The sequence below is a fragment of the Salmo salar genome, chromosome 21, assembly GCF_965601325.2.
Source record: "Salmo salar chromosome 21, fSalSal1, whole genome shotgun sequence".
Classification (NCBI taxonomy): domain Eukaryota; kingdom Metazoa; phylum Chordata; class Actinopteri; order Salmoniformes; family Salmonidae; genus Salmo; species Salmo salar.
Window position 1 is genome coordinate 35,788,310 of NC_138311.1, and position 27,441 is coordinate 35,815,750.

General features: G+C 41.6%; 2 protein-coding genes across 10 annotated transcripts in view; both read right to left on the reverse strand.

Annotated features, from left to right (window-relative positions):
- Positions 1-1,695: 1,695 nt before the first annotated feature.
- LOC106582261 (secreted frizzled-related protein 3) lies at positions 1,696-4,375 on the reverse strand. Its single transcript, XM_014165152.3, has 6 exons — positions 3,677-4,375; positions 3,467-3,505; positions 3,262-3,321; positions 2,905-2,970; positions 2,356-2,560; positions 1,696-2,059 (listed from the first exon to the last, which is right to left on the reverse strand). Exons 1-6 carry the CDS (start codon positions 4,134-4,136, stop codon positions 1,936-1,938), a joined length of 954 nt encoding a protein of 317 aa, XP_014020627.1. The 5' UTR covers positions 4,137-4,375; the 3' UTR covers positions 1,696-1,935.
- Positions 4,376-5,982: 1,607 nt separating this feature from the next.
- The window catches only part of LOC106582262 (nck-associated protein 1), an 89,993-nt gene continuing 68,534 nt past the window's right edge, over positions 5,983-27,441 (reverse strand). For 8 of the 9 annotated variants that reach the window (XM_014165160.3, XM_082967134.1, XM_014165159.3 and 5 more), the window contains 10 exons: positions 26,455-26,585; positions 26,002-26,099; positions 18,932-19,025; positions 18,632-18,714; positions 17,160-17,240; positions 16,861-16,954; positions 13,923-14,039; positions 13,525-13,634; positions 10,121-10,210; positions 5,983-9,028 (listed from right to left, as the gene is read on the reverse strand). In XM_014165160.3, the coding sequence (XP_014020635.1) occupies positions 8,912-9,028; positions 10,121-10,210; positions 13,525-13,634; positions 13,923-14,039; positions 16,861-16,954; positions 17,160-17,240; positions 18,632-18,714; positions 18,932-19,025; positions 26,002-26,099; positions 26,455-26,585 (1,015 nt within the window). In that variant the 3' untranslated portion in view covers positions 5,983-8,911. The remainder of the gene's footprint in view (positions 9,029-10,120; positions 10,211-13,524; positions 13,635-13,922; positions 14,040-16,860; positions 16,955-17,159; positions 17,241-18,631; positions 18,715-18,931; positions 19,026-26,001; positions 26,100-26,454; positions 26,586-27,441) is intronic. The other variant, XM_082967129.1, reaches the window with a different exon arrangement.

The window sequence follows — 27,441 nt, forward strand, 5'->3', positions numbered from 1 at the left end:
AGGTTGCTTGACAAACTAATAAACTTTGTATGGTTCATGTAACACTGGTAGACCTCTTAGTGTAAGGAGAATCTGTTTTACTGCTTCTGTCTGTCACTGCACAAGGCCAAGCTTTGTCTGTTCACAGCGAGCAAACCACCGTATGTCAAAACAAGCATTATTTCACATTAGAGGCCGACACTCTTTCCCTGTCAATTGGTTTGGAGACTGTGTACTGTTGGATGATAAACAGACTCCCTCTGACTAAGAGCATGAATGCTTTCATAGGCCGGGAGGGAGCAGGCGAGCAGTACGCTGATTTGGCCTCAGTCCAAATTCTCTCTCTGACTTTCCTCAACCTGGTAGCCACTCATACATACAGCTTCCCTCTTCATTCCGTTTACTCCTGTTCATTTACAGTACAGTCCAGACGTCTCAACAAGCTTCTCTCAATATGTTGAAGTGCGTAGGCTAGTCAGTCATGGCTACCCATGTTGTAGTTTAGTCGGGTCAATTTAGTTTCAATTGTGGACAGGTTGAGTTCTTCAAGTAGGTTAGGCTATACAGGTCCGGGTAATACTGTACACTACGTGTTTGCTGAGGAAAATATTGTTTTGGAATAAAAACATGTTCTGATCACATTATGTTCAAGACAGTCATGGACTATGCGTTGGACATGACACCAGCCAGACAATGTTTAATAAAGCACTCAAATCAGATTTACAATCACAATTGAGCGGTGGTTAGCATTTCATAGATTGATATATGTATGTATGTTGTGTACGAAGACAAACCAGAGTGATGTATATGAGAAGTATAAAACTACAGTTCAGTTTAGAAAAACCCAAAGCACCAAAAACGACTGGAAGAAAGACACTTAGCAAATCATCAGAGCTCCAAAGCATGAGACATCAGAAAGCAATTCAAACTTTTTGTTCCAAAGAAAGAAAGAAAGAAAAAGAGAGAGAGAAATAGAGAGAGAGAGCTGAGTCGGGAGACATATTACATGTTATGCAATCATTATTTCAATAGCTCAATGTTGTCGTGTTTTGTGTTGTCATCAATGACATGATATACTCTGTCTTCTTGGATCATTCTGACTTTTCTTCGCATACTGACAAAACAATATGTCCCACCTCCCTCCCACCTTCCTCATCCTTTGTTTATTTTTCTCCTTTGAAATGTGTTAAATCCTCTTGTAGTGGAAAATAGCCAGATTACAACTTGATTGTGTTTCCTTTAAAAGAAATAAAGCATAACAGAGCACCCCATCATAAAAGCACTTTGGTATCTTAAAGACATCCACTTCATCCCATGTGCAGTCTCTAGCTGCTAGATAAATATCCATCATTTTTCTTTAGAGTGCTTCTAACATAATGCTGTGCTAAGACCTTTGTGCATCCTAAATGACACCCTACTTCCTATATAGTTTACTACTTTGACCAGAGCCTGTGCCAAGTCCAAAGTTCCCTATCTAGTTAATAGGGTGCCATGTAGGATGCAGTCCCTGTCACTCTTCCAGTAAAGTCCCTCGCAAGTCTCGTCCAACTGTACACACACTCAGCACTGTTAAATGAACATTTTGTTTGTGCAAAAAGAATTATGAAAACACACCAACAAAAAAAAAGAATTATAAACAAATATAATACAAAAAAAGCAACAACTAAAAAAGAATCTACATTCAGCTACAACAGTTTTGAAAAATAAAACGTGCAATAGTGCAATTTCAGTTTTCTGTCTGCAAACACTTTTCTTTCTATCTCCACATGTTGTCCCATATGTCATCATTTAGGGTTGCAACATTCTGGTAACTTTCCCCAAATTCCCAGAATTCCCAGTTGGAGGATTACAGATTTCTTGCTTATTCCCTCCTGATTCCAGAAAACTTGGAATTTTGGGAAAGTTGGTGGAAGTTTGCAACCCGATCATCACTGCACAGGGACGCGTCTTGGTCGATCAGTGGCGGCTCCTCCGCATATTGCTTCTCCCTGGGTTCCCCCGGCTCTGGTCCCAACGCCTCACCTTCCTCCCCATACGGTCCTTCCACTTCTGTGCAATGGAGCCTTCGATGAGCAGAAGCCTACAGACAGGTAGGTGGCATATGAGTTACAATGTGGTATGAATTACATAAAGCTGGAAGTAGGCTACAGTAGGTCCTACTGCCTTCCTTAAAAATGTACAACAGGGTTGGAGTCAATTCCATTTCAATTCAGTAAGTAAACTGAAAGTTCCATTCCAATTCCTATTCTCCTCCAGTGCTTTCAATTATGAAATTTGGAATTGACAGCTCCGCTGATGTACACAATAATATATAAATTATTCCATGAATGATTGTTGCTAATAGAGATACAGTAATACGACTGGCTAAAGACGTACCTGGATCTCTCCTCGTTCTCGTAACCCATAATGATGTACTCGTCGTTGGCAGTGAGAGGAGGACAGGGACAGCCAGAGTTGTAGTACAGTGTGACTGTATCACGAGGGATGTTCACTAAGGAAGACTTCAGGATGTCTTTGACCTCCACGATGGCACTCAGATCATGATTTCTGCTTCTAATCTCCTTCACCCTCGCACGAATCACTGGGAGGAAAAGATTAAACATGATTTTAGTTCATTTGATTATTTTAGGATCCTTTACATTTGAAAGCCAATTTGTTTGACTGAACATTCAGTGCCGTTTTCCTGGACATGAATGAAGCCTAGTCCAGGACTAAAAAGCGCTTTTGATGGAGATTCCATTCAGAGTGCTTTTTACTCCAGGACTAGGTTTAATCTGTGTCTGGAATAACATCCAGAGTTTTTGGACAATGGTAATATCATGCATTGTAATAATCAGCTAACTATATCTCTCTCATTCTGGAATCTTCTCTCACTCCGGAACTGCAAAAATAATTGGCAAAAAAATCATACAGAAAATAACCCACCATAGTTGTAATTACTCTTTAGGTAGGTCTTCAGACCCAGTCTTACCGACTTGCACTTGCATCGATCTGAAACAATAAAAGGATGTGATTAATTGTAGAACATCTGGTTTTTGAACAGCAATATTACATTCTTGAAATGAATGTAATGAAAAACACATGACATCAAAATCTATATCATATTCTAACATAATACTGTACAGAAAAGATTCTTCAGCACTAAATTCAATAGCCAGAAATATTGTAGACATACATTTCTAAGCACATTAGGTTACATTTTCAGTATGTTAGGACAAAAACAGCTCCATTCAAAAGTATAAAATGTTTAGATAAAGCAAAGAAAATGTGAATATTATTTACCATTGTTGGCTCCTTTACAGTTGACATTGTGAGAATCACTTGGAAAGTCAGGAGTTGATTCTGAATAAAAATAACTATGATGAGAACATTTTCACTGAAGAACAGTACAATCTATCAACTTCACAAGTAGCCTCTAATAAAATAGACAACTGTGGTTTAATTCACTTTATATTGGGAACATATTCAAGGGTCACATGCATCTTACCAGGTGAGCATTTTGAGGGGTCTTGATAATAGGGGTTGTCTGAGGAAGAGAGGAATAATATGTACTTACAAGTGGCTGATGTAGAGAATTGTACATCTACATCATATTTCCCCTTTGATCTCTCTCTTTTTATATTATGTGAGGTATATTTATTCACAATATCTATTTCAGAAATACACCATGGAATCATCATAATCACCCTTATCCTACCTGGTCCTTCTGCTTTGACAATGGCCTCTGGCGAGATACAGACTCCCCGGTCATAGACTGGCAGATCCTCGCAGGCCAAGCTCTCTGGCCAGGTGTGATTATAGCGCTTCATCACCGGTTCACAGCCGCACTTCGCCCGTTCACACACCGACTTGCAGGGCTTGATAGGGTCGTGTTGGAAGTCAATAGTGCATATTGGAGCGTACATGGCGCACAGGAAGAACAATAAATCTGGACTGCACTGAGTGCCAAGAAGCCCTTCAAACTGCTCAATGGCCAGGACTGCGTTCGCCTGGGTGCTGTGGTGGAGGTGGTTGGGCATTTTCGTCATGTTCCAGGGCATGGACTTGCACAGTGGGATCCGGATGGGCTCGCATGCCGCTGCGGACGCTCTGGGTATCCCAAACAGACAGGTAATCGCGAGGAAGGAGACGAAGAACTCGTGTGAAAACATGATCATCCTCAGTAAAATTCAGACAGGTGGTTTAGGATAACAAAATTAAAAAAAGAAAAAAAAGAAATCTAAATGCAATGCCTGGTTATGAAGTCGGCATGGATAAACTTCAATGCAATCCTAAAATCTATAGCCCTAAAGTCGCTGTCGAAAGTTGTCTGTCTACCTGGACGTGTCCAAACTTAACGTCACGTAGAAGGAACGAGGAACGAAAGTCATCTTTCGTGCGTAAAACCAAAACAACAAAGCCTATTCGAATCCCTAGCGGGAGATAACGTGGAGATTCCTTTAGTTTTCCCACTGTTCTTTTGTTCCTTATTCCATCCGCGCGTGTGTGATCATATTGCGGGTGGAAGTGGGCTGGGGTGGTGGCTCCGCTCTCTCTATCCCTTCCTCCCCAGACCAGTTTGCGCTGCAGTGATTGCTCGCTGGAATCACAGTGACCGCACAGTGCCGGACCAGCTTTTTTACCCCTCCGCATCATCATCATGCCTCAGTCTGACCCAGGACACTCCTCCTCTCCTGCTTCAAGCCAATACCAAGCAGGGCTGGATAGCTTGTCCCACAGCCTTCTTTGAAATGCTTGGTCGTTATGGAATAGGCTATATAGCCTAACTCATTTCATTAGCTAGGCCTATTCATTTCTATTTGGATTAAAAGTAAAGTCATGAAACCCTTATAAAGTCACCATTATAAAGTCACAAATCTAAAGACATGAGGACAGTGCTAAGTACACAAGAAACTTTAATCAAGCCTAATTATTAGTGTAAACACAACACAATTGTCTTTGATGAATGTTAATAGGCTCATTGGCTGTTGACAAGATTAAGAATGTGTTAAATAGCATCCTTTATGCAAACAGTGTTTAAATAATATACAATGAACAGCATGGAGGATTTTAAAGGGATCGTTTATGTGACCAAGAGGTCATATAGGGTCAAATAGTTAATTATAATTAAGATACAGTATTCACCATTTCAGTGTTCACTATTTAATTACCATTTCAGAGTTCACTATTTCATTAATTACCATTTCAGTGCTTAGTATTTAATTAATTACCATTTCAGAGTTCACTATTTCATTAATTACCATTTCAGAGTTCACCATTTCATTAATTACCATTTCAGAGTTCACTATTTCATTAATTACCATTTCAGAGTTCACTATTTCATTAATTACCATTTCAGAGTTTTCTGGATCCATGTAAAATTAGGCCAAATAATGTGGAGCAAATTACTGTTATGAAAGCTTCATAAAGAGCCTTTTTCATGTAGTTTCTCACAAATACTGTACCAGTGGAAAAGAGAGCAGATTTAGGATTTAAGATTTGTAGATCAAAGGGTCGTCTGATTACCTCTCAGCCATAATTAGAATGTTCACATTTCTTCCTCCAGTCAAACTTGAACACAGAAACTACTAATCGTGTGTGTGTGTGATCACGTGACTGAGGGGGTGTTTAACATTATGACCAGGGGAACGTCAATGTGAGGGCTGCTGGCCGGGACCCTCAGGGCAAAGGAACACTTCCCCACTAATATTTTGACAGCAAAAAAAAGAAGCACGAAACAAGTGACTAGAACTGTTCTAGGAAAGACCTTCTAGACCTTCTAGTTCTAGACAACCTTTGTTTCAGAATACACTGACAAGCCAACTCAATAACACAATCAGATCAGATGGGAGCTTGACAATTAGCTGCCAAGTGTGACAGCTTGAACTTTTGTGGACATTTATCTAAACGAATGTCTCAAATGCAAACTCAAGTTAAAATGATTAGGCTAATCGTAGTACTGTATGTCTGTCTATGTATAGCATTTTGTGTGCTGAAAACAAGAATAATCCCACATTAGGCCAGTAAGTGGATATAGACTAAGATTTATTTGTCACGTTATGGAGGATACACTGTTCATTGAAACATTGAAAACATATAAAAGTGGTAAAAGGAGAGCTATTTATTAACATTCAATAAATATGAAAGAATGTTTATTATATACCGTACAGACAGGTACAATGGAGTGGTTATGCCAATGAGGCATTTAGTTAAAAAATTATTCTATGCTTTATACAAATATCAACCATCTGTTACCACTTTTCATAATATTTAAGTTTAATACCAACATTTTAGCTTAGCTCCAAATAATATAAAATGCTATGGTTTCTCAACAATTTGGCAAATATCTCAAAAGAACACAAGAATGTAATTAACACAAATTCACAGATACACATACTGTAATAATCAACAGATGATGATGGTGAATGGAATAACTGTGGATCATCATTTCCCCAAAAATCTGCAATTGGTTTTGCACATTGCAATGCTGCACTTTACCCTTAATAGCAATTTTAGTGTTACATTTAACCCATTCAATATTTAGAAACTGAAAGACTAAGCCAGTATTCAAAAATGAAATGAAGTAGTAGTGTACCACTGATCATTGTCAACAAAGCTTACATCAGATTCATTTAAGTAAACAAATTATTCATTCATAAAACTGGGTGAAAAGAAAAAACCTTGATCCCACAAAACCAATAATATCATTTTTGTTTTCTTTAAGACTGAAGATGAAACACAGCACACCCACAATGGTCACATCATCATATCAGACTCTCAAGTTGTCCAGAGCCATATATTTCTATTCTCAGTATAGGGCTCTGGGGCTGCCTGCATGTATCAAGCCTCTCAGAGTAGGAGTTCTGATCTAGGATCAGGTCCCCTGTCCACGTAACTGCTGGGTGTAACCCTAGCTAGCAAGCTGTCATGGTCAAAACATATAGACTAAATGGTTGCTAAAATGGGAAGAGTTCTGTTCATGATAAGAAGTTGCTCTGCTTTCTTGACATCGAAATCAACCAGACAGGTCCTACAGGCCCTAGTTTTGTCGCGCCTGGACAACTGCCCAGTGTGTGTCAGTGCGGCAAAGCAGGACATAGGACAATTGCAGTTGATCCAGAACAGAGCAGCACATATTGCACTGAAAATGTACACAGAGGGCAGATGTCAGTGGTATGCATGTCAATCTCTCTTGGCTCAAAGTCTTTTTTTTGCCAGGTGTTGATTGGTTAAAGGTATCAAACTGTTTGGTCAAGCAGTTGGCACATAGTTCGGACACTCATTGGTACAACACAAGACATGCAGCCAGAGGTCTCTTCACAGTCCCCAGGTCCAGAACAGAGGCTGGGAAACACACAGTATTAAATAGAGCCATGACTACATGGAACTCTCTACCACCCCGGGTAACTCAAACTAGCAATAATACCAGATTTAAAAAATGGATAAAAGAACACCTTACGGCACGACGGGGACTGTAAAGAGACAGACATTTTTATACATTTTGCATTATATTCTGCATTGTATTATGTAGTGTATTCTGCATTGTATTAAGTATTGTATTATGTAGTGTATTCTGTAGTGTATTCTGTAGTGTATTAAGTATTGTATTACGTATTGTATTAAGTATTGTATTCTGCATTGTATTCTGTAGTGTATTCTGTAGTGTATTATGTAGTGTATTATGTAGTGTATTATGTAGTGTATTATGCATTGTATTAAGTAGTGTATTATGTATATTATGTATTTTATGTATTCTATTTGTTGTTTTGTTTCCTGTTTGGACTCCAGGAAGAGATTAGCAGTGGGATCCAAATAAAATATTAAATCTTATTAATTGTGATCTAAAAGGCAAAACTGATCTCAAATTAGCACTCCTACTCTGAGAAGCTTGATACATACAGCCCCTGGTGTTGTCTTCTTCACTCTCTGCAAGTTAAGGCTCCAGACAAAACCTCTTTCTCTCGCTAGGCAGGGAGCCTCCCCGCCTGCCTCTCTCTCTCTGCTAGCCTCCCTGCCTCTCCCTCGCTAGCCTCCCTGCCCCTCTCCCTCGCTAGCCTCCCTGCCCCTCTCCCTCGCTAGCCTCCCTGCCTCTCTCCCTCTCTGCCTCCCTGCCTCTCTCTCTGCTAGCCTCCCTGCCCCTCTCCCTCGCTAGCCTCCCTGCCCCTCTCCCTCGCTAGCCTCCCTGCCTCTCTCGCCTCCCTGCCTCTCTCCCTCTCTCGCCTCCCTGCCTCTCTCTCCCTCTCTCGCCTCCCTGCCTCTCTCGCCCTCTCTGCTCTCTCGCTAGCCTCCCTCTCTCTCTCGCTAGCCTCCCTGCCTCTCTCTCCCTTCTCTCGCTAGCCTCCCTGCCTCTCTCTCCCTTTCTCTCGCTAGCCTCCCTGCCTCTCTCCCGCTAGGCTCCCTGCCTCTCTCCCGCTAGGCTCCCTGCCTCTCTCCCGCTAGGCTCCCTGCCTCTCTCCCGCTAGGCTCCCTGCCTCTCTCCCGCTAGGCTCCCTGCCTCTCTCTCTCTCTCTCTCGCTAGCCTCCCTGCCTCTCTCCCTCCCTGCCTCTCTCCCTCCCCTCCCTCGCTAGCCTCTCCTCCTCCTCTCTCGCTAGCCTCTCATCCTCCTCTCTCGCTAGCCTCTCCTCCTCCTCTCTCGCTAGCCTCTCCTCCTCCTCTCTCGCTAGCCTCTCCTCCTCCTCTCTAGCTCTCCTCTCTAGCTAGCCTCTCCTCCTCCTCCTCTCTAGCCCTCCTCTCCTCTCTAGCCTCTCCTCCTCCTCCTCTCTAGCTCTCCTCCTCTCTAGTCTCTCCTCCTCTCTAGTCTCTCCTCCTCTCTAGTCTCTCCTCCTCTCTAGTCTCTCCTCCTCTCTAGTCTCTCCTCCTCTCTAGTCTCTCCTCCTCTCTAGTCTCTCCTCCTCCTCCCTCCTCCTCCTCTCCCTCTCCTCTCTAGCCTCTTTTCACCTCCTCTCAGGGCTCTCAGGTGGAGGAAGGCACACTCTGCTTGTAGACGGCGTGGTATGCGTTACGGAGCAGCACATATGGGAAGCAGGACTCCAGAAGGTCCATGGTCAGGAATGGGGACTCCTGCACAATCTGGTAGAGAAAACACATGGATGGATAAGGATACAACCCAAAATAAACACTGTGAGAACAAAGTTACACATAGGTTGCATCCCAAATGTCACCCTATTCCCTATATAAGTGCACAACTTTTGACCAGGGCCCACATACGGCTCTGGTCAAAAGTAGTGGACTATATAGGGAATAGGGTGCCATTTGGGATGCAGATTAAGTTTAATCACACTTTTGTGATCTTGCCTTGTTCTCTATGTTATCGGGGCAGAGTAGCCCCATGGATAAGGCAGAAGGGTGTGTGTGTGTGTGTGTGTGCGTGCGTCTGTGTGTTCTATCTTATGCCAGGTCCACTGCAGGATAAAGACTGTGGCTGATTCTTCCTTCTTGCCATTATAGTTGTCTTTCTATTCAACAACCTCCCTCCTGTAGATTATTCTTCAAAGGAAAGCAAATCCCACAGACCAATGAGTAAGCCTCTCTGATCAAAAGACCATACATGTGTATGCATGACTGCATATGTAATTTTCAATACAGTCAGAAAGAAAATAGTGCTCTGTTCATTTTCCAGTACAAAGAGGTTATGCGATTCTCTTCCTTTTCTTTCTACTTTGGGCTGGCCAATGCTAGTGAAAATGTTGACCTTGGAACCAACTGCTATATTACATGTGTTAGTTAGATGATGGCTAGATGATAATTAGATGATGTGACAATGTGTTAGATGATGGCTAGCTTAGTCATAATTCATGTCAAGTTCAAAGTAAAAAAAAAATCCAATCTACTTGGACTATTGTAATCCTTATTTAGTAAGCCTAACTTTATGAAACTGCATCTCTTAGTCATTCGTTTTGATATAGTATCATACATTTTTAGTATAGGACTCTCTCCTAAATTAATTTCCCAGGTCTCCCTTGGGAAACATTTCTTCTGACCTAAATGGGACTTCCAGGTAAATAAAGGGTAAAAATAGAACACTAATCTGCATCCCAAATGGCACCCTATTCCCTATATACTGCACTACTTTTGACCATGGCCTATAGGGCCCTATATAGTAGTGCACTATATAGGGAATAGGATGCCATTTGGGACTCATCCATACAGTATGTGACTCACCATATCCAGGAGCAAGTAGACAGATTCTCTGTTCCTTGTTGTGGTTTTGTCAGTCTCCTGGCCGATCTTCAGCAAACTGGAGGAGGCAAGCTGCACGGGAGAGAGAACAGTTTAAATCAGTTTCAACTGACTGTGTGGAAGAATGGTAAAGAACTAGAAGCTTTAAGAACAACTTCAAAATGGGGTGGCAGATAGCCTAGCGGTTAAGAGTGTTGTGCCAGTAACCAAAATGTCGATGTTCCCTTGAGCAAGGCACTTAACTTCTTTGGGATAGGGGGCAGTATTTTCACGGCCGGATAAAAAACGTACCCAATTTAATCTGGTTACTACTCCTGCCCAGAAACTAGAATATTGTGGCAAAGAAGGGGGTCGAGTGATAAATGGCAGATATGTGAGGGCAGAACTAATAAACGGGCTCTGCCCGATCACTAAAATGGCCACCCCGATCAGAACTACAGATCACAAAATGGCCGACTGCCAAAACTACAATTCCCAGAAGCAAGGGGAACCCTCAGAAGGTGGAGCCGACCCACAGATAAAAGGTCATGAAAAACCAAGAAGAGGGAGTGAGAGGGCTGGAAGGTTTCTATGAACCATAGAGAAAGAGAATCTACATTGGCTGGATTTACCGTGTACGAGCTGGACTGTTTTGGACTTACCTGTTGGCGTTTAGACCTGGACCTACCGAGAACCAGATTTGTGTACCGAACCCTGCTATCCTTGACCTTACCTGCGGCCTGGGTGGACCAGGACAGCGAAACGAACACACAGGTACTGTCGTGTTCGAAATGAACTTTCATTCTGGGCTGACTTTGGTGACAGTTTCCCACTTAATTTGTGACAAACGCTCCTAACTTTGAAGAGGTTTGCCACAATATGCATATAATTAGTAGATTTGGATAGAAAACACTCTAAAGTTTCTAAAACTGTTTGAATGGTGTCTGTGAGTATAACATAATTCATATGGCAGGCCAAAACCTGAGAAGATTCCATACAGGAGTGCCCTGTCTGACAATTTGTTGTTCTTCTGTTGCATCTCTATCGACATTACAGCATCTCTGCTGTAACGTGACACTTTCTAAGGCTTCCATTGGCTCTCTAAAGCTGCCAGAAAGTGGAATGGGGTGTCTGCTGTCTCTGGGCAAAGTACAGTAGCAGAGTTTGTAAGTGGTCAGCCTGGGGACAGTGAGACTGGAGATGCGCATTCACGAGACTTCTCCATTTTTTTCTTTCAGCCTTTGAATGAATACAACGTTGCCCGGTTGGAATATTATCGTTATTTTACGAGAAAAATAGCATAAAAATTGATTTTAAACAGCGTTTGACATGCTTCTAAGTACGGTAATGGAATATTTTGAATTGTTTTGTCACGAAATGCGCTCGCGCGTTACCCTTCGGATAGTGACCTGAATGCACGAACAAAACGGAGGTATTTGGATATAACTATGGATTATTTGGAACCAAAACAACATTTGTTGTTGAAGTAGAAGTCCTGGGAGTGCATTCTGACAAAGAACAGCAAAGGTAATCCAATTTTTCTAATAGTAATTCTGAGTTTAGGTGACCCCGAAGTTGGCGGATGTCAAAATAGCTAGCCGTGATGGCCGAGCTATGTACTCAGAAAATTGCAAAATGTGCTTTCGCCGAAAAGCTATTTTAAAATCGGACATAGCGATTGCATAAAGGAGTTCTGTATCGATAATTCTTAAAATAATTGTTATGTATTTTGTCAACGTTTATCATGAGTAATGTAGTAAATTCACCGGAAGTTTTCGATGGGTATGCTAGTTCTGAACATTACATGCTAATGTAAAAAGCTGTTTTTTGATATAAATATGAACTTGATTGAACAAAACATGCATGTATTGTATAACATAATGTCCTAGGAGTGTCATCTGATGAAGATCAAAGGTTATTGCTGCATTTAGCTGTGGTTTGGGTTTATGTGACATATATGCTTGCTTGGAAAATGGCTGTGTGATTATTTGTGTCTATGTACTCTCCTAACATAATCTAATGTTTTGCTTTCGCTGTAAAGCCTTTTTGAAATCGGACAATGTGGTTAGATTAACGAAAATCTTATCTTTAAAATGGTGTAACATAGTTGATTGTTTGAGAAAATTGAATTGTGGTATTTTAGTTGGTTTTGTATTTCCCGCCGTGCGATGCCATTGGCTGTTGGCTAGGGGTTCCGCTAGCGGAACGTCTGTCCTCAACAGGTTAACCCTAATTGCTCCTGTAAGTCACTCTGGATAAGATTGTCTTCTAAATGACTCAAATGTCAAATGTAAACTTTAACACTGAAAGAATGGTGTCTTTTCACAATGTTTCTACAAGTCACCAAGCTGCACCGGAGAAAACTTTAAGAACAACTCTCACACCGAGAGCCGGTTTCCCAGACACAGATTAATCCTATTTCTGAACTAAACAGCAAACTCAAACTTTTTGTCCTGTAAGATTTATCTGTCTGGGGAAACCGGTCCCAAATGTATAGAAGCACTTTTGTCTCTTCTATCAGTTTCACAATGTTACTAGACATTTAAAGCACAATGTTACCAGACATTTAAAGTCTACCACTGTAACCTTGCCTCTTGGATTTTAACTAAACACTGCAGGGTTTCAAAGAGGATGGGGCTTGGGCTGCATCTCACATGGTATCAGACTGGAAACAGCATTAAGTATTTTAACACTGTTGTAGTAATACAATATTGGAGCGCAATACAAAGTAAGAGACAACATTTTATGAGGAATAATTCCAATGGAAACACAGAGGGGAAAACAAGGTTGGTGGTACAGCCTTCCCTGTAGCTCAGTTGGTAGAGCATGGTGTTTGCAACACCAGGGTTGTGGGTTCGATTCCCACGGGGGGCCAGCACAGAAAAAAAAAAAAATGTATGAAATGTATGCATTCACTACTGTAAGTCGCTCTGGATAAGAGCGTCTGCTAAATGACTAAAATGTAAAATGTAAAAAATGGTATGCTGTACCCTCCTCCTCAGCGACGCAGAAAAAGCCCCGGCATCCAGGAAAATTCATTTCAGATATTAAAATAAAAAATTATTTCGAATCACAGAAGGTTTATGGAACATTAATGTTTATCAATCCCGGTCATGAAAATAAAAAATGAAATAAAATAAATATCCTGCCTCCTCCCACGCTGTGTGTAATACATTCTTACACGGCCTTGGCTCTGTCCCAAATAGCACCCTATTCCAGGTCCGAAAAGAAGTGCACTGTATAGGGAAGTGTGCCATTTAGCATACACTCGCTAGCATTTTGGAAAACCCACCAGAGAGATGAAATAGAAAACAGATGAAAGAAGAGAGCTGCTTATAATAAATAATAAGAAAGGGTGGAGAGAAATGTGTGGTATAAACCAAATGGACTATCACTACAAAACGTACTGCGAGGAACTCTTTGAGGCGGTCCTCGATGCTGCCCTTGTGGATGGTGAATAAAGCTGCAGCGATCTGGTTTATAGCTTTAGCCAGACAGTGGATGTTGTTGCAGTGACCTGTGAAAGGATGACAGACAAGTAGATATTAGTGTCTCAAATATGTCTTTAAACACTGCGGGTAAAACTATCTACTATATCTTTCTACAATGTTAACTTGAGACTAAACCACATCAATCCATATACATGTAACAACAAATGAACATAAAAGGTCCTTAAGACATCTTATTACTGTATGTCACAGCACTTAACAAGGACTATTATGAAGGAACCATATCAATAAGTATAACAACAAATAGACATAAAATGTACATAGAACATTTACTTCGTGTATCTAAAAACAGGTACCTTCAATAGCAGGGCTATACTGGGACATGACGTTGCTTGCCAAGGTGGGCATAGAGACCGCCACAAAGACCATCAGCAGGCACGCTATCTTGTACTCCTCCTCAGGACTGATGTTCTCTGTTACCAAAGAAAGGAAATGTCTGTTAAAGCATCACCATGACAGCTTAACAGCACGCCTTTATCTTGGCATCATGACATAGAGAGAAAAAAATATTCAGAATATAGCAGTTTGGGGGAAATCGGGGGGATCCAATTTGGATATTATCTGAACACGAAGACCCTCTAGCCAAGACAAACTGCAATAAGGCTCCGTAATTTACTGTAATTTATATTAACAGGACAACACTGGGAGATGATTCAACTATGTGGACCCAACATGGGGTAGGAGTGCCTCCCAAATGGCACCCTATTCTCTATATTGCACTACTTTTGACCAGACCCTTATGGGTCTCCCTATGGGCCCTGGTCAAAAGTAGTGCACTACATAGTGAAAAGAGTGCTATTTGCATCCTAGGAGATGAAGTTGAGGGTTGATAACTATTTTGATATTAAACAGAGGTTTGTATAAGAACAGCAGGGGCATAATAGAAATGTCTTCGCTGGCCAAAAGGCCTGGAGGGCTCTTAATGGCTCTGACAGAGTTAAAGCAATGTTATTGAGTATTTTCCTTAGAGCAACAGAGAGAGGCTGGGAACTTGAGGAGAGTCAGTGGCTTCGTCCCAAATGGCACCCTATTCCCTATATAGTGCACTACTTTTGACCAGACACCTATACAGGGGATAGGGTGCCATTTGGGATGCAAACAGAGGAATCTCTGGGAATAGGGTAACATTTGGGACATAGAGTGCATTCGGAAAGTATTAAGACCCCTTGACTTTTTCCACATTTTGTTAAGTTACAGCCTAATTCTAAAATCGATTAAATAGTTATTTTCCCCTCAATCTACAAACAATACCCCATAATGACAAAGTAAAAACAGGTTTAGATATTTTTGTAATAAAAAACTAAACTAAACTGAAATATCACATTTACATAAGTATTCTGACCGTTTACTTTGTACTTTGTTGAAGCACCTTTGGCAGCTATTAAAGCCTCACGTCTTCTTGGGTATGACGCTACAAGCTTGGCACACCTGTATTTGGAGAGTTTCTCCCATTCTTCTCTGCAGATCTTCTCAAGCTCTGTCAGGTTGGATGGGGAGCGTTGCTGCACAGCTATTTTCAGGTCACTTCAGAGATGTTTGATTGGGTTCGATTCCAGGCTGGGTGGGCCACTCAAGGACATTCAGAGACTTGTCCCGAAGCCACTCCTGCGTTGTCTTGGCTGTGTGCTTAGGGTCATTGTCCTGTTGGAAGGTGAAACTTTGCCCCAGTCTGAAGGCCTGAGCGCTCCGGTGCAGGTTTTCATCAAGGATCTCTCTGTACTTTGCTCCGTTCATCTTTCCCTCGATCCTGACTAGTCTCCCAGTCCCTGCCACTGAAAAACATCCCCACAGCATGATGCTGCCACCACCATGCTTCACCGTAGGGATGGTGCCAGGTTTTCTCCAGACGTGACACTTGGCATTCAGGACAAAGAGCTCAATCTTGGTTTCATCAGACCAGAGAATCTTGTTTCTCATGGTCTGAGAGTCCTTTAGGTGCCTTTTGGCAAACTCAAAGCGGGCTGTCATGTGCCTTTTACTGAGGAGTGGCTTCCGTCTGGCCACTCTACCATAAAGGCCTGATTGGTGGAATGCGGCAGCGATGGTTGTCCTTCTGGAAGGTTCTCCCATCTCCACAGAGGAACTCTGGAGCTCTGTCAGAGTGACCATCGGGTTATTGGTCACGTCCCTGACCAAGGCCCTTCTCCACCGATTGCTCAGTTTGGCCGGTCGGCTAGCTCTAGGAAGAGTCGTGGTGGTCCCAAACGTCTTCCATTTGAGATTGATGGAGGCCCCTGTATCCTTGGGGACCTTTCAATGCTGCAGACATTTTTTGGTACCCTTCCCCAGATCTGTGCCTTGACACAATCCTGTCTCGGAGCTTTACGGACAATTCCTTCAACCTAATGTCTTGGTTTTTGCTCTGACATGCACTGTCAACTGTGGGACCTTATATAGACAGGTGTGTGCCTTTCCAAATCATGTCCAATCAATTGAATTTATCACAGGTGGACTCCAATCAAGTTGTAGATATATAATTTTGCAAACATTTCTAAAAACCTGTCATTATGGGGTATTGTGTGTAGATTGATGAGGACATTTTTTTATTTAATACATTTTAGAATAAGGCTGTAACGTAACAAAATGTGGAAAAATGGAAGGAACGCACACATGGAATGGACAGCACTTTGTGGATATGGCTGCATGACATGAAACTAATACCAGTGTGTATAAGCATCAACATGTGCTGTTAAGTAACACGTCTCTCAGGGGTGCTGGGGGGGTTAAAACATTACCTAAACAAAGCCTGGCAGATCTGTTGCGATTATGAAATATTGACAGGACGTATTTATTTTTAATTTATGAAAACATTGGTTTGATACATGACTACAGCAGGGAACGTAGTTCTAATGCTTGTCCAACGCTCTCGCTCTTTGCCATTATTAACAGATTTATTTTCAAACTCTGAGATTTCAGCAGCGAGTCAGTCATCCCTATACACAGTGTTTGGACATGTAACTCAGGCTATGAGGCATATGATAGCCATCATCATTTCAGCTCAACAACTAAACATATTCATTCATTCAAAATGGAAATTGGAAATGGCCAATTGACTAAATCCAAGATGTGCAGCAAACTAGTTCACATGCGTTCTTGTTAGAGTTAGTCATTATTCAACAATAATGTCATTGAATACACAATCATAGAGACACCCTCAACAATGGTGCGTACAGAGAAATGGACTTCCATGTATCAGCTGTGTGATGCAGCAGTGTATGGCGCGTCCTATCTTACCTGACTTCTGGGAGGAGAGGGCCACCACCAAGGCAGGGTCTATCTCACAGGGCAGGCCTGCTGCAGAGGACAGCTCATACACATTCATGGCCACCTGATGATCAACATACAGGACATCAGAGAGTCAGTCTGCTTCAAACACAACAGCCATTTATATATCATATTACTAATATATGCCACTTAGCAGATGCTTTAATCCAAAGCAATTTACAGTACAGTGTATGTGATCCTTGTGGGAACTGAACCCACAACCTTGACCTCATGAAGCATCATTTAAAAGGTCCTACTGTGTCTCTCACCTTCATGTCGGTCTCTCTGGGAATGTGATCCTTGAAGTCCTCCACTGAGCTCACCAGGAATGGGATGTGGCACGACAACACCTGTTGACAAGAACAAGATAATGTGTTACCTCAATACTAAGCCAGAAATATTTGATTTAACTAACTTCAGCACAGGGTGAAATATGAGACACCAGCTTAAGACAACAACTAATTGTGTACTCTATTGTGTCAATATATGATGCCAATCAAGTGGGGGAAAGTTAACCCCCTAGAGTTGATTGATGCACCCGTGCATCAATATAATTAACATCATAAAATAATATCCATACAAATCTGTCTGTTTAAGCTAGAGATATCATAGGGCTGCGATTTAATCCACTGCATCCACCGATGTCGGCCTCAAACGAACACAATGTGTTTTCCGTTTTGATCTAAGACCTCCACAAGCCCCAAGGGCAGTGGTGGAAAAAGTACCCAATTTTCAAAAGTACCCAATTTTAAATGTAGTTAAGTATCAAAAGTAAAAGTACAAATAATTTAAAATGTCTTAAATTAAGCAAACCAAAGCAAATGTTCTTGTTTTTAAATTTACAGATAGCCAGGGTCACAGTTCAACACTCAGACATAATTTACAAATGAAGCATTTCTGTTTAGTGAGTCTGCCAGATCAGAGGCAGTAGGGATGACCAAGGACTTTCTCTTGATAAGTGCATGAATTAGACAATTTTCCTGTCCTGCTAAGCATAAAAAAATGTAACGAATACTTTTGGGTGTCAGGTAAAATGTAAGGAGCAAAAAGTACATTATTTTCTTTATGAATGTAGTGTAGTAAAAGTTGTCAGAAATATAAATAGTAAAGTACAGATACCCCCAAAAACTACTTAAGTAGTACTTAAGTAGTTTTACTTAAGTACTTTATACCACTGCCCAAGGGACACGTCTGAAGTCGGTACCGCCAATGTGCCAACTACTGTCTGTAGCTTCTGAACTGTTTGGGCTACAAACTAATATGACTCCACATGGAAAGGAGATTCTCACAAACAAGATGGTGTTCCCCGTTTTGCTCTACGACCCCCACAAGTGTCACAGGACTCATCTGAAGGTAACCTTGTACCGGTAAAAACAAATGAATGGAAGTAGTTTGGTACCCCTACCAAAAAAGGGGTTAAATATTTCTTAACATCTATAAAAAATTAGACATCTAAAATTTCGGAGCTTTTGTATAGCTCCTAGATATAGGACAGACACTTTAAAACCTTATTCGTTATAATATCTTTTTTTACTCTCTGTTTTGCCATTCCTGAACGTGTTTCTATGAGCTATAGCAGTATTATTACCATATATCTTTTTTATATTGATACAGGGGTCCTACAATTCAAAATCAAATAGCTAAATGATCCGCGGTATGACCATCTTAAAACAATTCCATGTTAGCTTAGTAGAACCCCCCAAAGGCTTAGACTTTTAGGGGGTTTAAAGAGCCGACTTACATCTCGGAGTGCCTCCTGAGCCAGTGATCGGAATGAGAGGATAACGCCGATGATGGTCATCCGTTTCAGAACACTGTCGACTGCTGTAACACCAAGACAAAAAACATGTGAGCCTCACAGACAACCGACATGTCTCTAGTTATTTTACTTTTGCCCTTCAGCAACCACAACCAAAGGTAGGTACGCATAACAGTTTTATTTATGGGAGAATGAATCATGAATCTGTTGCTTATTTGGCCCTTGGCAGCATTGAGCCACCAAGACTGACCAGGCCAGTAGAAATACAGACAGAGTACCCACATGAGAGCTTCTTGAACAGAGCAGCCATTTCTCCAGGCTTGTCAAAGCTGGTCCTCATCTGGGTCAAAACCTCAACGTTGTCCACCACCAGTTTCTTAAGAGGAGAAGAGGAGAAGAATGAGTTGAGGGAGACAGTTAGAGGAGTAGGAATGAGAGGGAAAGGGGAAGGAAGAGAAATAGGGAGATATACAGTGCATTTGGAAAGTATTCAGACATTCACTTTTTCCACACTTTGTTACAGCCTTATTCTAAAATTGATTAAATTAACTTTTTTCCTCATCAATCTACACACAATACCCCATAATGACAAAGCGAAAACAGGTTTTTTGCATATGTATAAAAATTAAAAAAAATACAGAAAGACCTTATTTACCTAAGTAAATTCAGACCCTTTGCTATGAGACTCGAAATTGAGCTCAGGAGCATCCTGTTTCAATTGATCATCCTTGAGATGTTTCTACTTGATTGGGGTCCACCTGTGGTAAAATCAATTGATTGGACATGATTTGCAAAGGCACACACCTGTCTATATAAGGTCCCACAGTTGACAGTACATGTCAGAGCAAAAACCAAGCCATGAGGTCGAAGGAATTGTACGAATAGATCCGAGAAAGGACTGTGTCGAGACACAGATCTGGGGAAGGGTACCAAAAAAAATCTGCAGCCTTGAAGGTCCCCAAAAACACAGTGGCCACTACACCAAAGTGAGCAATCAGGGGAGAAGAGCCTTGGTCAGGGAGGTGACCAAGAACCCGATGGTCACTCTAACAGAGCTCCAGAGTTCTTCTGTGGAGATGAGAGAACCTTCCAGAAGGACAACCATCTCTGCAGCACTCCACCAATCAGGCCTTTATGGTAGAGTGGCCAGACGGAAGCCACTCCTCAGTAAAAAGCACATGACAGCCCGCTTGGAGTTTGCCAAAAGGCACCTAAAGGACTCTCAGAACATGAGAAACAAGATTCTCTGGTCTGATGAAACCAAGATTGAGCCCTTTGGCCTGAATACCAAGCATCACGTCAGGAGGAAACTTGGCACCATCCCTACGGTGAAACATGCTGATGGCAGCATCATGCTGTGGGGATGTTTTTCAGCGGCAGGGACTGGGAGACTAGTCAGGATCGAGGGAAAGATGAACGGAGCAAAGAATAGAGATATCCTTGATGAAAACCTGCTCCAGAGTGCTCAGGACCTCAGACTGGGACGAAGGTTCACCATTCAGCAGGACAACGACCCTAAGCACACAGCCAAGACAATGCAGGAGTGGCTTCGGGACAAGTCTCTGAATGTCCTTGAGTAGCCCAGCCAGAGCCCAGACTTAAACCCAATCGAGCATCTTTGGAGAGAACTGAAAAAAGCTGTTCAGTGAACACGGAGGCCTACAAACCTGACTCAGTTACACCAGCTCTGTCAGGAGGAATGGGCCAAAATTCACCCGACTTATTGTGGGAAGCTTGTGGAAGGCTAGCCGAAACGTTTGACCCAAGTTAAAGAATTTAAAGGCTACCAAATGCTACCTGAGTGTATGTAAACCTCCAATTTCCAAACGCGTGAAGGTACCACGTTCATCTGTACAAACAATAGTACGCAAGTATAAACACCATGGGACCATGCAGCCTTCATACCGCTCAGGAAGGAGACACGTTCTTTCTCCTAGAGATGAACGTACTTTGGTGCAAAAAGTGCAAATCAATCCCAGAACAGCACAGTAAAACAACCTTGTGAAGATGCTGGAGGAAACGGGTACAAAAGTATCTATATCCACAGTAAAACGAGTCCTATATCGACATAACCTGTAAGGCCTCTCAGCAAGGAAGAAGCCACTGCTCCAAAACCGCCATAAAAAAGCCAGACTACGGTTTGCAACTGCACATGGGGACAAAGATTGTAGTTTTTGGAGAAATGTCCTCTGGTCTGATGAAACAAAAATAGAACTGTTTGGCCATAATGACCATCGTTATGTTTGGAGGAAAAAGGGGGACGCTTGCAAGATGAAGAACACCATCCCAACCCGTGAAGCACGGGGTGGCAGCATCATGTTGTGGGGGTGCTTTGCTACAAGAGGGACTGGTGCACGTCACAAAATAGATGGCATCATGAGGCAGGAAAATTATGTGGATATATTGAAGCAACATCTCAAGACATCAGTCAGGAAGTTAAAGCTTGGTCGCAAATGGGTCTTCCAAATAGACAATGACCCCAAGAACACTTCCAAAGTTGTGGCAAAATGGCTTAAGGACAACAAAGTCAAGGTATTGGAGTGGCCATCACAAAGCCCTGACCTCAATCCCATAGAAAATTTGTGGGCAGAACTGAAAAAGTGCGTGCGAGCAATGAGGCCTATAAACTTGACTCAGTTACACCAGCTCTGTCAGGAGGAATGACCCAAAATTCACCTAACTTATTGTGGGAAGCTTGTGGAAGGCTACACAAAACATTTGACCCAAGTTAAACAATTTAAAGGCAATGCTACCAAATACTAATTGAGTGTATGTAAACTTCTTATAGAGTGTTTTAGAGAGACCTGAGTTGTGAAGGGATTATTTGGGGAATCAACTAGGGATCCTAATTCCAAAGACTTTCCCCTTCGTTTGAACAACAGGAAAAGGCTCTTACCATCACCAGATGTTGAACTATGCTGTGATCTTACAATGTGTCCCCCCCAAATGGCACCCTATTCTTTATAAAATCTCTGAAGCTGGAGAACCATATCTCCTTCACCGGCTTTAAGCACCAGCTGTCAGAGCAGCTCACAGATCACTGCACCTGTACATAGCCCATCTGTAAACAACCCATCTATCTACCTACCTCATCCCCATACTGTATTTATTTATTTATCTTGCTCCTTTGCACCCCAGTATCTCTACTTGCACATTCATCTTCTGCACATCTACCATTGCAGTGTTTAATTGCTATATTGTAATTACTTCGCCACCATGGCCTATTTATTGCCTTAACTTACCTCATTTGCACTCACTGTATATAGACTTTTTGTTTTATTTTGTTCTACTGTATTATTGACTGCGTGTTTTGTTTATTCCATGTGTAACACTGTGTTGTTGTATGTGTCGAATTGCTATGCTTTATCTTGGCCAGGTCGCAGTTGCAAATGAGAACTTGTTCTCAATTAGCCTACCTGGTTAAATAAAAGTGAAATAAAAAGAAAGAAAGAAAAATATAGAGCACTACAGAGCCCTATGCAGGGAATTGAGTGCCATTTGGGACAATCAAAAACAATTAGAGGCGTAGAATTTTCTGTGATGGGTGTCTTGGCGCAACGAGCCAAAGGATTGTTTTGAAATGTTGAGACAGTCATGTGTGCCGCTCGCAATGCCTCACATGTCATCCACTCCTTCAGTTTGCTTTGAGACTATTCGCCAAAAAAGTAATTTGATGACCACGAATCGGTGTTTACAGAGACTGAATAAAACCAATGCTTAATTCCTACATCTGATTGTGAATCAGATACCAAAACAATTTTATTTTCACAAATTGCTTTCAGATGTGGAGGGAAACGTTTGCATGTTAGAGAATCAGAAATATGTACCAGAGCTACATTGACACACCAATTTGTGCTCTAGGGACTAAACAAACCACCAATTATATAACAATCCAAAGACCGGTTTGAAAAAACATGCATAATATTGTCAGTCTGCTACGATAAAATAATTTAACATTGATTATCATTCTTTAGGTAAATGACATTCCAACAAGAACTCTTCTAAAACAGTTTCACTAATAAAGACATTAGTGTCATGTAATGCACACTACCATTCAAAAGTTTGTGGTCACTTAGAAATGTCCTTGTTTTTGAAAGAAAAGCAAATTTGTTGTCCATTACAATAACATTAAATTGATCAGAAATACAGTGTAGACATTGTTAATGTTGTAAATGACTATTATAGCTGGAAACGGCAGATTTTTTATGGAATATCTACATAGGCGTACAGAGGCCCATTATCAGCAACCATCACTCCTGTGTTCCAATGGCACGTTGTGTTAACTAATCCAAGTTTATAATTTTCTGTGAAGGGAGTAGTACACAGCGCTGTACGAGATCTTCAGTTTTTTGACAATTTCTTGCATGGAATAGCCTTCCTTTCTCAGAACAAGAATAGACTGATGAGTTTCAGAAGAAAGTTCTTTGTTTCTGGCCATTTTGAGCCTGTAATCGAACCCACAAATACTGATGCTCCAGATACTCAACTAGTCTAAAGAAGGCCAGTTTTATTGATTCTTTAAAATCAGCACAACAGTTTTCAGCTGTGCTAACATAATTGCAAAAGGGTTTTCTAATGATCAATTAGCCTTTTAAAACGATTGGATTAGCTAACACAACATGCCATTGGAACACAGGAGTGATGGTTGATGATAATGGGCCTCTGTACGCCTATGTAAATATTCCATAAAACAAGTTTCCAGCTACAATAGTCAGTCATTTACAACATTAACAATGTCTACACTGTATTTCTGATCAATTTCATGTTATTTTAATGGACAAAAAATGTGCTTTTCTTTCAAAAACAAGGACATTTCTAAGTGACCCCAAACTTTTGGACGGCAGTGTATCTATAAGGACTGATTTTGTCCCTCACCATAGTACCTTTTCATCCCAGTTAGACTAAATCTAATCAAAGAGATTTTGCAGCTCTAAAGTGCAACACTAACCAAATAATACGCCACGGAATGCAGAGCTCTACGTATGTACAGTACGTCTATTAGAAGTGATTTTGGTTCTGATGTAGGTTTATCAATAGGCTGGCTCGCTGCTTTCCTAACACTTACCATGAACCCATTTTGTCCCAGTCTAATATACCAAACAAAAATATAAACACAACATGTAAAGTGTTGGTCCCATGTTTAATGATCTGAAATAAAAGATCTCAAAAATGTTCCATACGCACAAAAAAAATATTTATAAAAAGATGTGGTGCACAAATTTGTTTACATCCCTGTTAGTGAGCATTTCTCCTTTGCAAAGATAATCCATCCGCCTGACAGGTGTTGCATATCAATAAGCTAATTAAACAGCATGATCATTACACAGGTGCACCTTGTGCTGGGGACAAAAGGCCACTAAAATGTGCAGTTTTGTCACAAAACACAATGCCACAGATGTGTCTAGTTTTGAGGGAGTGTGCAATTGGCATGCTGACTGCAGGAATGTCCACCAGAGCTGTTTCCAGAGAATGTAATGTTCATTTTTCTACCATAAGCCGCCTCCAATGTCATTTTAGAGAATTTGGCAGTACATTTAAGCAGCGTCACAAGCACAGACCACGTGTAACCATGCCAGCCCAGGACCTCGACATCCGGCTTCTTCACCTGCCACCCAGACAGCTGATGAAACTGTGGGTTTGCACAACCAAAGAATCTCTGCACAAACTGTCAGAAACCATCTCATGGAAGCTCATCTGCGTGCTCGTTGTCCTCACCAGGGTCTTGACCTGACTGCAGTTCGGCGTTGTAAACGACTTCAGTAGGAAAATGCTCACCTTCGATGGCCAGTGGCACGCTGGAGAAGTGTGATCTTCACGGAAGAAACCTGGTTTCAACTTTACCGGGCAGATGGAAGACAGCGTGTATGGTGTCGTGGCGGCAAGTGGTTTGCTGGATGCGGGGAGGTTATTTTATGGGCAGACATAAGCTACGGACAACAAACACAATTGTATTTTAACAATGGCAATTTGAATGCACAAGGGATACCGTGACGTGATCCTGAGGCCCATTGTAGTGCTATTCATCCGCCGCCATCACCTCATGTTTCTGCATTATAACGCACGGCCCCATGTCGCAAGGATCTGTAGACAATTCCTGGAAGCTGAAAATGTCCCCGTTCTTCCATTGCCTGCATACTCACCAGACATGTCACCAATTGAGCATGTTTGGGATGCTCTGGGTTGCTGTGTACGATAGCGTGTTTCAGTTCCCGCCAATATCCAGAAAATGGTAGTCACTCCAGATACTGACTGGTTTTCTGATCCATGCCCCTACCTTTTTTTTAACACATCTGTGACCAACCACCATATTTGTATTCCCAGTCATGTGAAATCCATAGATTAATGGATTTATTTCAATTGACTGATATACTTATATGAACTGTAACTCAGTAAAATCGTTGAACTGGTTGCATATTGAGTTTATATTTTTGTTCAGTGTATGATCTAATCATAAAGATTTTGCTGACCCTACAGAATTCCGTGGTCTTCTTTTTTTTAAATAGAATTCTTATTAGTTACCCAACATTCAGTGAGGGTTGGGAACCTGATCCATCATCAGTCAGCCAGCAGTAAGAGGTTAGCAGTAACCCACACTGCCTCTGCTCTTCTCTGGGAAACACCTCATTAACGAATAATGAAGAAACAACAAAATTGCTCCGCTGTGGGTCTGGTTCTGTTTCCAGGGGGAAAAAAACTGCTTCTGGAAAGAGCCTCTAACCTCTATTGGCTCATACAAGGCAGTATCTAATGGCACCCTATTCCCTATATAGTGCACTTCTTTTGACTAGATCCCATAGGAGACCGCCATAGGGCCTAGGTCAAAAGTAGTACACTATATAGAGCAGGGGTGTCAAACATACAGGTCCAATCCAGCCCGTGGGTGGTTTGAGTAAAACATTTAATAAATAATAATATATATACTTTAAAATTAGTAAAACCAAATCGAAACTGTGTAGAAATGATAGTGGACCTACATTCATACAATTTACTGACTGTCCAGCACACTGGCAATGAAATATTTAAAACATTCAGTGCAGCCCTCCGGACTTCATTGAAGACCGAATGCAGCCCCTGAGGCAAAATGAGTTCGACACCCGTGATATAGGGCATAGGGTCTCCTTTTGGACGCACACTAGGAATTAGAGAAGCGAGAAACCAGGGTCGTGTTCATTAGGCACCAAACGGAACAAAGTGGTCATAAACTGGGATGGGACTATTTGGACCAATAAAAAAAAGATATATTTTTTTGCTATGGTGGAGTGCCCTAATGAACATGACCCAGCCTGCCCTGAGTTAACCCTGGATTACCTCTGGGCTGCGACCTGTAACCCCTGACCTCCATGACCCCTCACCTTGAGCTCGGCCACCTGGGAGGAGATATGCCACATGAGACTCTCACTGAGGAACTTCATCCCATAGGGCCCCAGCAGCTCTGACAGGGACCGCATCTCTGAGAAGAGGAGAAGAAGATAGGAATAAGATGACTTTATTGTCCAATAAATGTCCAACGGAAATTTGGCATCCTGCTTTAAACCAACACAAGATGTCTTCTTCTGTATACATCGTCTGTATACTTAAGGTGCTTTATCGTCCACAAATGTCGAACATACATGCGTTTTTGTTTTATCCCAACCCTTCCGACATAAGATGGTAATGTTTTGTCAGTGATTCCTTGTGTCATCCAACACTGCTATGGCTATAAAAAGCAATGTTTAAATATGCTAGAAAGTAAATCATCAGACTCACTCTCAGTAACATGAATGTCTAATGGTGTCTAAAAGGACAATATAACTAATGAAGCTTACCTGAGATATCAGAGTATTCCTCTGCATTGAAGGTTAGCTCGTTCTCCGTAGGCAGGTTGACAAAAGCCTTCATGGCTGGGAAGTAAGCAATGTGTCCGTTACTTACTTGGCGCAGTAAGGTCTCCAGATACCTGTAGTACAAAGAGAATGTATGGTGTCTGCGTCATTGAATGGAAGGCATGATCAAGGCTTGGATTCAAACCAATCAATTTCTCAGATGTTCACAGAGATCACGTTCACTGCCTTCCTGAAGACAAACAATGTATACGAAACGCTTCAGTCTGGTTTTAGACCCCATCATAGCACTGAAACTGCACTTGTGAAGGTGGAAAATTACCTTTTAATGGCGTCAGACCGAGGCTCTGCATCTGTCCTCGTGCTCCTAGATCTTAGTGCTGCTTTTGATACCATCAATCTCAACATTCTTTTGGAGAGATTGGAAACCCAAATTGGTCTACACGGACAAGTTCTGGCCTGGTTTAGATCTTATCTGTCGGAAAGATATCAGTTTGTCTCTGTGGATGGTTTGTTCTCTGACAAATCAACTGTAAATTTCGGTGTTCCTCAAGGCTCCGTTTTAGAACCACTATTGTTTTCACTATATATTTTACCTATAGGGGATGTCATTCGGAAACATAATGTTAACTTTCACTGCTATGCGGACGACACACATCTGAACATTTCGATGAAACATGGTGAAACCCCCAAATTCCTCTCCCTGGAAGCCTGTGTTTCAGACATAAGGAAGTGGATGGCGGCAAATGTTCTACTTTTAAACTCGGACAAAACAGAGATGCTAGTTCTAGGTCCCAAGAAACAAAGAGATCTTCTGTTGAATCTGACAATTCATCGTGACGGGTGTACAGTCGTCTCTAAATAAAACTGTGAAGGACCTCGGCGTTACTCTGGACCCTGATCTCTCTTTTGACGAACATATCAAGTCTGTTTCAAGGACAGCTTTTTTCCATCTACGTAACATTGCAAAAA